Raw genomic sequence first — 12,058 nt, forward strand, 5'->3', positions numbered from 1 at the left:
GAACCTTTCCTGGTCAGAAAATAACACGAAATTGATGTATAACAAAGACCAGGGTGTCTTCTACTCCACGTCTAATTTAAAGGGTTAAGGGGTTTTTCAGATAGGACAAGAGAGGGGGCTGAAAAGAGGCTGTTTTCCAAATTTTGCACTTATAAAGAACACGGATTTCTATCTTGTACTCTGGGACCACGTATCTCCCGAACAGAAGCAGATATGGACCCGGGAGTTGTAGATTTGGGCTCCTGAGCATCGATTACCCCCTGTTACGTCATTTGGGCGAAATCGATTTTGGTTAAATTTTGGCCAAAACTGCAAGGGATACCCCTTATGGATTTTTCAGGTGAAAAAACTTGTCGCAAAGGCGATGTGTATCCTCTTCTGGTATTTCGTGACACGCTGATTACAAATTTGAAGTCTACTTTGGAATTGGATGTTGTGTGGGGTGAAAAACCATTGGGGGGGCCCGAATGGGGGGTGTTTAAAAAAACAAACAAATCACACCTCATGTGGTACTCATTGGGTTGCTGATTATGAATCTGAGATTATTTTGGCGGTTCGGAGGTGTGGGGAGTGGTTGGGCCTTTTTATGCCTTCCCGGCGTTCCATTGCTCAGGCTTCTGAGGCTTTATGCTGGATGTTTCGCATTTTTGTTCAAAATGACCCCCCTACCACCTGGAAATGTGACACCCCTAGGAGTTTCATTCTATTTTGGAAAGCGGGAGAACCCTGCAAAGATGGCCGTAATCGGACTACCTTAGTAACCATGGTAACGCTCAAAAGTATAAAAGTCTGTGTTTCCAAATATATAGAGTACTTTAGTGTCAGAAAATAGGTTAATGAATTTTCATCAATAAACCGAATATGCAAATGAGCTGAAATTTGTATGACGTCATCAATAGGATGTAAAGGAGCGGTAAAAACAGTTTGAAGAAGCCAGCCAAGTTTTGCACGGGGGGAGGGGGTCCCCACCCCCAACATTCACCCCCTCCAATTGTCACGAAAAAAACGCCAATTTGTCGAGGAGGTGCTGGGGTATCTAAAAATATCAATTTTCCATTTTTAAGTCCCGGTCGTCCATTGTCAGGTCCTGACAGTCCAATGGTCTGAACTTAGGTGTAGTAATATCAAACAGTAGTGGCTGTGCAAAGCATAGTACTGTCACCCTATTGCTATGCATCCATGATAATTGAGCATACGTAATATGCGTTCTGCGGCTGCGCATTACACATTTCCAATCATATTATTTTACCATTTATTATTGTACCAGTCAAGACAAATGTAAGTACAGTATATGCTTGCTTAAAGTATTCAAGAAATCTGATAGAAATAGAATTCTGATATGAGATATATTTGTCAGTTTAAGGGAACTCATGCACATTCATGACCCAACTTGAGTGACAGCATCTGTTTGACTAGTATGCATTCAACCTCATGGTCTAAACATTGATGAAGGACATGTTTTGATTTTGATACTACAAACTTATTTAAAAATAACCATTCACATCTATACTAGGTCTAATGTTAGATCTAATGATGCATTCAGTGGCTAGATCAGACTTTCTCAAATGCAATCGATGCATGATTTGCTGATATTCCATTAAATTATCATAACAATTCATTCACAACTACCTTAATTTTATTATCCTATGTAGTGATCTTATCAGGCGTTCCAAAGAGCCGCAATACAAGCGAAGACCTCGAGATTGTATTGTGCTGGGATGCCATGCCAAGATGGTGATCCGGCTTGATAACCATCTGGTAGCCGTACATAAGTTAAAGGTATCAGATATAGTTATGAGACCATTTTAAATTCAAGGCCAAAATGAAAATTCCTCAATTTCTCAATATTAGTGTCATACAAAATCAGTGAAGTTGTAAGGTACAGGGAAACCTAAATTTGTGAACGTATTTGTTGTTTTATCGATTAATTCACACTTTCAATTTCCCATACAGTATGGCATCTCATTTGCATGAACATGCTACCACTAGCATCAGAATGATCTTTACTGCTTTTGTATCTGCTTATATAACATGTGATCTAAAATTTGGAAAATTTAAATAATGAAATTTTCACAACAGCACGGGCATTACCCTGTCCATTTTGGAAAGTTTACTTTCTTTGTTTAAGTGTGTTTAAGCGGAAAAGATGGAACAATACAAACATATGTAAAACACGTTTTAGCTACCATAATTTAGCATATCTCATACTGAGATATGTGCAAATGTCTTTATAGAACATTAAATGGCAGGTGAATTAGTTACAGTAACCCTTCATTCCTGTTTGGTTGGTGAAATGGTAATTAAGTGAAGTGATCACATGGCAGGGAGGGGCGGTTGAGGCCATATATGAGGGTCGACACACCAACTAAAGAGAACATGGCTTTGCTGTCTTGGTAACACAAATACTATTTTTGTGTCATATATTTTCCTACAAGTGCTTTTGTTAAATTCGGGAAGAATTTCTTTTTAGCAAAATAATATATTGAACACAGCATGATATAAGTGTCTCAGATAGTAATCATTTCTTAATTTACTTATATTTTCACAGAGAGGAAGTCCAATGTTTTTTCGTATTTTAATGGAAACAAGGATAAAATTGATGTCAATTGATGAAAGTATGTTATAAAGTATCCATAGAATGAATTATGACTAGAATGTATGGCTTATTGATTTTACCATTAACTGGACAAATTTGGACCATGATATTTTACTTGCTGTCGTTTTATACTGAATTTTCTCACTGTGACTACCCGTTTAAATATTGGCATGGCCATTACACGACTGCATGGCAAACCAAAAATTAAATTGATCAATTGTGCTACATAAATTGCCGTTGTTAATTCAGTGTAACTTTGATCTATATTATTTTGTAATTGTCTGATTCACCTGAGAAGTACACTACCAAGTTTATGATCTACTGAAGGACATTGGTATGAAAAGTTTCTTTCTTCTGTGAACAAGTAAATATTAAGCATGACATATGTAGGTAATTTAGTTTTGCCCTAAGCATTAATGTTTAAGTATTTTACTTGTAGAGCATAGTCCGTGCAATACAAGGTTGACATTAAATGTAACCTACAAAGATGATGTTTGCTGCCATTCAGGTTTATTACAAGATTACAATTTTTACTTTGAAATCTTTGACTACATTTTCTCTGCATGATTTTGGCATAACTCGTACATATTGATTTATTTTCTACAGGTTACTCTGTATTTGACAGGGTTGGCCAGCATCTACTCCTGATTGCTGGTGGGGGTACATCTGCCAAGAAAACTGTGTATAACCACTTCTTGCATATGAAGAAAATTTCACAGATGGCAGGGGAGTGAAGGAGTTGTTTACGAACAGTTGTAGGCTGAGAAAGTGAGTGGATTCTCATGTCAGTCTGCAATTGTGAAAGCCAAGGATTGGATAATCAATGTGCCACGGGGAGCTATAGGATATTTAGAATTGACAAAGCAGAGTAATGTCCTGTTCACAGTTTAAATACATACCAAGCCTTCTGGCAATATACATTTCTCCTATGTACCGTGGGACTTGCAGCATGATCAAATTGGTCCATTCAATAATTGGTGAATTAAATCAGCTAGAATAATACTTTCATGGGTGAAAGCTACTGTGGGTCTTACTGATGTGTTCCATGGGTAGGTAGCAGACTTATGAAAGTTTCTGAAGTTTGCCACAACAGTGGCACCTTGAAATCCCTTTGCTGGATGCCTGTCCAACCAAGAGATACCAAAAAATTACTTAATAGTTCTTGCAACTACTTAAAGGAATTGCTGTTGGTGGAAGATTTGGATAAATTGTTTTCATAGTTCTTATTGTTCTTTTTCTAATCATGTGAAAATTGTCTCAATTCGACATTTTCTTGTTGAAGAAATCTGGCTTCAAATTGACCACTTTCTCACCAAAAGCACTGTTTCTTCAAACCCATCAATTTTGTGAATGACGTAATGTGGGCAAACAGGCAATAGGAGCAACTCAAAGTTAGCACTCCCATTACCGCAACAAATACACTCTCACATGTACACGAACAGGTGATTGCCTATTACGTACACACCTAAAATGTACGTATACAGCCTACCATGCCAAGTTGCTCCGCAGGATACACAGCATTGCACATAATATATATATATATATATATATCCATTTATAATTGGTTCATTTATATGTTGCTATTAAAAGCTTGCTGTTTTTTTCTAATGTTGTTGCAATTGCTCTTGCTGTTGTTGTTGTTTTTATCTGTAAGTTTTGTAAATTCTCTGTTCTTTCCTTTTTAGCTGCCATTGGTTTGTTTGGAGGAGTACCTTTTAAATGCTGTGGTTCATCAATTACATAGTGGCAATCAAATATATTGCAAATACCTAAGCGCTATCAAAACAATTCAGTACCATTGCCTCCATGCAAGCAAGCAATTTTTGGAGAAATTCTAATTTACCATTTCAATGTTCACATACTTTACTTTCAATACAGTATTTATGATCGAAGTAACTGATAGCAAGGCATGTGGCTGAGTCCACCAAGCCTAGTCCAAGTCAAATCCCAAGCAAGACTATCCAATTACAAGTCAAAGAGTCCAGCTGATTTTTTTTGGCTCAAACCAAACTTTGCTTGCCTGAAGGTATTGCTTACAGTTGTGTGATTAAATGTGAATAAATGGTAAGTATGGACAACTTTACAAACTACTGCTGGTGGTATTGGGATAAAACTATATTTTAAAAGTCTTGTTCATAGAAGTATCAATGAAGCCGTCTTTAAGCCATCTATTATCATTTTCGTATAGTATATGAGGGGGCAGGAGTAGGAAAAGTTGTCTGTAGGGGAATGATTGGTTTTGGTGTGATGAAGGGCTATGGGGATGATCTTGCTGCTATATTTGTTGTTGTTCCTCATGCATCATTATTTTTATCTGTGAGATCATTGTATATAGACAATTACATTTTCGCAATCCAATATTTTGGAAATATATAAATACAATGCTAAACTTCAGTAGCAGTAACTCAAGTCCAGCTAAGTTTGGTTGGCCTGGAGGTATTGCTAATTGCTTAGATATTTAACAAATGGTCAACTGCAGATGGTAACCTTTGGAGTACAACATGACATTTTTAACTATTGGCGTGTAAGTATCACCAGTTCCCCCTATTAATTGTTTGGGAAGGGGTCAGGGAGAGATGAAAGGTGGCTATAGGGGAATGATGAGTATGGGTGTGAGGGAGGGGTAAAGGTAGGTAGATGAAAACAATTTGAATATGATTACTCTCATTAATGCTTTCTGAAACTGCATGATTGTAATTCCTCACATATTGTTTTACTTTTCAGTATCATGACCACTATGCAGAAAACAAAAGCGCCAAAGACCATCATGAAGTACCTAGAATCTGTTAAGAAGCTAGGTACGTACATGATGATAGAAGAGGAGGAACCCTTGTAGGGATCACCCAGCCAAAATTGGCAAAAACTGAAAGGGTAGCATCAGCCTTAATCAAGGGGCTCAGGCCCCTTGCAAAGAAGAGGGAGAGGCAGATGAAATCCCAGATTAGAGGTGAGAACTTTGTTCAAGCATAATAAACCCTGCATTTGTGTGAGTATGTCTAATGATGGAATCAATATATCTATATGTATATATGGTTTTGATCATATGCAAAATCATCCCTTATTAATTGAATTATGATGAATTTATTGGTAAACAATAAAAATGTTAACACTAACTACCAATTTCATGCAGAATAACGATCAGTACTTCAAGCAAGTATTACGTTTATACTGGTCTACCTTCATTTCATTCAGTGCCAAATAGCTCTTACATACTTTCTTTTTCTAAACACAGACAAAATGATTGATGCCACAGATACTCAACAATTCTGCATGATGCTGAAGAAGGAGACAAAACCACACATAAGTAAGTTGCATCATCTTGAAGTAATTTATAGGAGTCAGCTAAAACTGATGCAAGTATCTCGAGAATCACATTTTATATTGATACCTTACTTGGTTTATATGCTGGGTAGTAAATGAATCTCTATTATTGGTGAATAGTAGTGATTGGGCTTCGTTTATTGAGGCCTATAACAATTAGCTTTGGCCTTGTTGGCTTCCATTTTGATATTTCTTTTAATCAGTATTGCTATTTTATTCCTATAGGCCTTGTATGTTTATTGCATTGTACTATGAATGATTAAAACAGTTTATCATGGTTGCCCTTTGAAATTTGGTATTTCTGCAATAGGCCTACCATGTTTTCTGAGTGAAAGTGGTGAAATATTTCAATTCAACCCAGGACTTTTGTAGTGTGTAATTTTCATGTACTGGGAAAAAGGACTGCCTTTGACTTAACAAAAGTTCTGTGTTACTTCAATGCACATGTACATTATTTGGCTGGTTGTTAGCATTAATATATTTTCTGGGCCAGCACATTGACAAATTGTTGCCAACCAAAAATAGTTTGATAGTTTCTTGTGGTGGTGTTGTTCCACAAAAATATATTGTATGATTGAACAGGGTTAATCAACAGTCTAGCATGCATTTATCACATGATTCATGCACTCCAGGGGTTAAGGCTATCACTGGATGCACTCGGGCTGTGCCCTCGTGCATCCCTTGCATTAATCCTGATCATGCATTAATCCTGTGAAAAACAGGATTTTTGGACATAAATAATTTCATTTATGTCACTGTCATATCTATCAATCATTTGTCATGGATTATGACACATATTAGAATGTGATCATTATGTGGTGCACAAGAATTTGAAGGCAGTTGAGCAATTTTAGATGCAAAGTGATTTTGGTGAATTTTCTGACAATAACATCCTCTTTCATGTTTTTAGCTCGACTCTCAAAAGGCGAGAAGGTCAGCTGGAATAACCTTCTCTGTCTAAGAAATTATATTTTGACAGGACTGCTTGTTGCTGGGGCTCCAAGGAGTGGAGTCATCACAGGATTCACTCTCCAGCAGTTCAGAAAGGCCACCAAACTGACCAAGGATGATGGCTCTGACTACTGGGTGGCAAATGTATGCATTTAACTTTATTTTGTTTAAATTATGTTGCAAACAGCTTAAAGCAGCATTTTGCGTTTTATCGCCGTTTTCTACCTCTTTAATTAACATGTTCATCGAGATTTTTACATATATCAATCACAAAACAGCAAACTAAGATATTAGCCAAGCTTTACCCTGCCAACAACGTTAATTGGCAAGTAATTAAGGATATTTACAGATAGTGAGAAAAGTGTCCACGACAAATTTCACTTTTAAAATTAATCGCATACAATTCCCCAAAACCCACTAGTTTAAATTCAACCAATCAGAAGAAATGCAGGTTTAGTTATGAGCCATTGCTAAAAATAGATTAGGGCATATCAGTCATACATTAATTTTGTACTAGGCAAGGCTAGTAAAACTAATACATGTAAACTGGTATTAATAGCTACAGTCACAGAAAATTGATTTTCATGCATATTTATCTCATACTTGTGTTGACAATGTTGACAAATTTACAGGTTGATGATCATAAGACAGCAACCAGTCATGGGCCACCAAGGCTGGTCTTTAATGACGAGGTTTACAGTCTGGCCAGGGTCTATGCAGACTATGGCAGGGTGCAGACTGCTAGTGTGACTTCAACGTTGGTACTTCAAGATGAGTCCCCCTTTTTTTTAGAAAACAAGGGGGGAAAGGTCACCAGAGTGGCCGCCCAAACCATTTTTAGGCTGTGGAAGAGCCATGGGTTCGCTGGTAATCTGAACCCCACCCACATACGGTACACAGCTGCGACAAAGGTATGTTATAAATATATTCAATATATTCAAATAACAAAAAGTTGTAGTTTAGGGTAGAAATATTGTATTCGGTCATCCATGGTCATTAAGTTTATTTTTCAGAGTCTGTTTGGTATTGCATCAATTGTTATAAAACGGACTCACAAAGAACAGTTAATGTAAGCCAGGTATTTAAAATGCATAGCTGCAAGCAACAAAGAATTTCCATGTACTGTATAAATACAGTATCATATTCAAATCAAAGAGTGCTTAAATTAATCTTGCTGGGCATGGGAAATGCCATTTCCGCGCGCCAATGGTGGCGCTCCGCTTAGATAGTGTCAAAATTGTACTAGAATTTAATGGATAGGTACAAGTTGGAATATTTTATGTAAGATAAATTTTAATGGATTAGACGATGTCAAAAAACCCAACAGCTTTCCTTTTTAAATAAGGGCCACAGATGATTTAAGAGTGGGCATAGATGGGGAGTATGTTACAAATTAACTTCATTTTGGACCTACACAATCACAAATGTGACTTCCAGCGTCAGACTTCTTTGCTCTAGCTTTGTTTCCTTTATGGGATGGGTCACCTTCGTCTCTTACCATTTGGCATCTGTTTCTATCGACGAACGTTGTCTGTGCGTAGCTTGCTGTATAGGCTTACCTATACTGAGGTTGTAAACCAGATATTGTGCGGAGATCTCACTTTGTCTACTACATTAGGTGCGCGATAGTTCTGTGCAATATTGCTTGCTCATTCAAAATCAATGAATTATAAAGGAGGTTACTGTAAATTGGGTGGAAATTTAAATACGAATGACAGCCGAAGCAAACCTGTGGATCATGTTCCTTCAGCCAGTTACTCGTCAATTAGTGAATATATGTGTGCATGAGAAACTCATTGGGTGCAGTCATATTTACTGACAAGGTAGTGAATGAATAACAAAGACTGTCTTCATAGACTAAACGTATGTTTGGGACTTCAAACACTGCCCTTTAAGTAGCAATATAATGAAAACCAACCAAATTCAACCTTGTTTCGTGTACTCTTCAGGCCTGCGAAACACTGAATCCAGTGACTAAGAGAGGTGTGGCCACTTTAATGGCACACACAGTTGCCACCCAGGAGCATTATTACAATGCCCTTAAGGGCTGACAACGCTGCTGTGGATGCTTCAATGTTGGTGCGACAATCCATATGCCAGGTAATGATATACTGACATGATTGTCTCAGAATGAAGCCATACTACATACTGGGATTACTTTCATATCTTATCGCATGCTGTGTAAATTGTTATGAGCCATAATGCCTGCCCAGTTGGCTGCGTGTAGTATTTGGGAACAAGTTCCCCCAAAATATAACTACTGCACTTCATTTCCATGGTCCTAAAGTAATAAAGTATTATTATTATTCCTTACCATAACATAACCAAAACATGTTCATCTGACTTGCCTTGTATACATATCATAAAACATTAGCATTAGCAGACATATACTATGGCCTATAGGATCCGATGATTGACCTCAGTTTCTAAATATAATACCTAATTGGTCAAAGGTTTTAGGCAGTTGTGATTGTGATATTTCATATAGTCTGCCCGCCTCTCAGGTTCTTCTCCCTCACTATAGTAAAGTTTCTTTCCAATATGATACTAGTAGTGTAAACACCATAATATAGTACGGCTAATATCAATTTACCTTATACTTGGTTGTGTGTTCATAATTAAGTGGTACACATTCCCTTTTGAAATAAGATTGTATCTTAATAATTTGAATTTTTAGCCTACATCAAATAAAAACAGCATCAACACCAACAGAAGCAACAACACCAACACCTCTTGTGCTGATCATGTGATTGAGGAAGAGGAGCACATGGACCTCAATTTGGTAAGAAAGCTTAACTGTACTTCACGCATGGTTTAAATTTAGATGAAATTCACAGAGTTTAGGATTTAAGTTATATAATTCACCAAAAAGGGATATTTTGTTACACTTTTATACTTGCTTTGTATGTGGCCTATTGTAGGCTGGTGAACCCTAGCTATTGAGATCAAGGTCCAAATCTTGAAATAAGAGAGGAACCATGTAAGACAGTGCTATGCTAAATGTTCAGAACCTGTTTCTTATCATTCGCAGCATAACAATATTTGTTCTCTTTCTCTTTATATTCTCAGCCAAAGCGAAAGGGGCGAATATGCTCTTGGGATGTAACGGACTACCTGCGGGAGAATCTTAAAGGCAAAATGAAACAGGCGAAAGCCACCAAAAAAGGGCAAAACAATGAAAGACATAGTAAGCATTAATCAATATATGAAGAATAAAAGCAGAAGTTCATGCTGAAATGGAATGTAAATATGTGTTTACTCTTATATCATGTAGGTGATATGATACTCTAAAGTATCAATAATCCCTTATAGTACCAAGTTAATAGGTCATGAAATAATTACCTTTTAATTTGTAGGTATACAGTAACTAACAATATAATATGAGTGAAAAACCACACTGTCCACCCTCTATGTGACAACTTAGCACACTATAACTTCCCATACTTATTTATTCCCACGAATAACCTCTTTTCACACATGAACCAATGCATGTGGTACCCCTCCCCACATATACCTATATCCATCGTTGATCTCCATCCAGGGCATGTATTTGCAGAGAATTTGCCTTAACTTGTAACTCCAGTATACATCAGCTGGGTATGCTAACTACGATTCTTTTCTGTTCAACTAAACAATTAATCTTTTTTCCATTTTTACAGGTGAGATCTGTGTATAACGAGGGGAGAGATGTTCTTGGACAGTTCTCCTTAAAGAGCGTGTATGACAAGGTCCGACACGGTAAACTTTTAGATCATGACAGTGATTAAGATGAGTAGTAATCCTGTCCATTTTGATTTTGTTTCCAAGTTTTTATATATTAAATGTTACAGTCATGACAGACAAGGTCTTGTTACTTAGTCTGAAAAGTATTTGCTCTGCATTACTCTTTACATGCTCGAGGTGGTTTATGTTCAAAGTCAACTCTTCTGGTTATATCCTTTCTCCTTTAAAAGAAGAAATGTAAACTACTGAAAATATTTTTTTTTTAAAACTTATCACCAGAAAATCAACCTTTAATGAAACAAAAAACATGTAATTGCTAATGTTAGCTTATAGTTTTCAAACTGCATAGGCTAGTTGGTTTATATTAGGGGTGGAGCTACCACATACAAAATTATTAAGGTTAATATTTGGTCAAGAACATTTTACTGCAGAATGGTAAACTACTGAAAATATTTGATTTTGAACCCAAAAAAGCTCAATAACAGCTGAATTCATACACACTGGTTAACTTATCACCAGCAACTCAACCTTACCAGACAAAAATGCCTTTTTTTTACTGGATTGAAACAACTTACATCAGGTAATATTTATTATCAGGAATTAGCACCACTACGATTACAATGAACATCCATCTGCACAGTACATATAGTATGACAGGAAAGTTTGAGCTTCATGTAATGATCATGTGGTTTAGTGTTCATGCATTGGATAGTCATACATTCAATCCTAGTAAACCTTGTAGTGTTCTTTCAAATAAGCTGACAACTTTTTCTATCTGACCCGGTTCATTTTTCTAGTACCTCTTCTTTTTTTCAGGCCAGTCAGTTATTATTAGCGTTGTGACTGCCTGTAAGGAATCATCTACTTGAGTATGCTCTCGAATGTCCTGTAGTCTTTGCTCTGATATAGACAGATATGAGTTGACTGTTTCCAGATCTTGTTGTTGTGCACTCGTCTCTGGTAAATATGCATGACTCAATGCATCTGCAAGGTGCATGCCTTTGCCTGGATTATATTTACATCGACATCATATTTTTGCATTCTCATGTGCATTCGTGAAAGTTACTTAGGAGCTCGGTGTAGTGGCTTCTTAACTATAATCTCCAGTGGTTTATGATCACTTTACACTGTCACTTTTCTGCCGTATATGTACTAGTGGAACCGCACCATACCAAACACTACAGCTAGAAGTTTTTACTCAATTTGGGCATATCTTGTTTTTATGTCAGTTACAGCCCTAGTTGCATATGCCACTGGTCGAATATCTCAGTACTGGCTGATCTGAGACGTTGTTTCACTTTTTGGACTGCACTCTCATGTCAAGCCAGCACCACTCAGAATCCATCGTGGCCAATTTTCTGAATGCTTTGCAGACATCACTCAAGCTTGAGAGGAATATGCTCAAGTAATTTACGAACCCAAGGAACCAGGACTCCTCTTATATCTACTGGATTGGGCATCACTCTC

At 37.0% G+C, this 12,058-nt stretch overlaps 1 protein-coding gene across 1 annotated transcript; it reads left to right on the forward strand.

Annotated features, from left to right (window-relative positions):
- Positions 1-5,199: 5,199 nt before the first annotated feature.
- On the forward strand, positions 5,200-11,793 carry LOC139984427 (uncharacterized). Its single transcript, XM_071998339.1, has 8 exons — positions 5,200-5,543; positions 5,829-5,900; positions 6,828-7,012; positions 7,501-7,779; positions 8,818-8,968; positions 9,546-9,650; positions 9,938-10,606; positions 11,408-11,793. The coding sequence occupies exons 1-5, from the start codon at positions 5,525-5,527 to the stop codon at positions 8,917-8,919; spliced, it is 657 nt and encodes a 218-aa protein (XP_071854440.1). The 5' UTR covers positions 5,200-5,524; the 3' UTR covers positions 8,920-8,968; positions 9,546-9,650; positions 9,938-10,606; positions 11,408-11,793.
- Positions 11,794-12,058: the final 265 nt, after the last annotated feature.

The sequence above is a fragment of the Apostichopus japonicus genome, chromosome 17 (genome assembly GCF_037975245.1).
Source record: "Apostichopus japonicus isolate 1M-3 chromosome 17, ASM3797524v1, whole genome shotgun sequence".
NCBI classification, from domain to species: domain Eukaryota; kingdom Metazoa; phylum Echinodermata; class Holothuroidea; order Aspidochirotida; family Stichopodidae; genus Apostichopus; species Apostichopus japonicus.

Coding starts and splice junctions, on each gene's coding strand:
- LOC139984427 (XM_071998339.1), top strand. Junction 7,013..7,500: donor CTGACTACTGGGTGGCAAAT/GTATGCATTTAA, acceptor ACAAATTTACAG/GTTGATGATCATAAGACAGC. Junction 7,780..8,817: donor GGTACACAGCTGCGACAAAG/GTATGTTATAAA, acceptor TGTACTCTTCAG/GCCTGCGAAACACTGAATCC.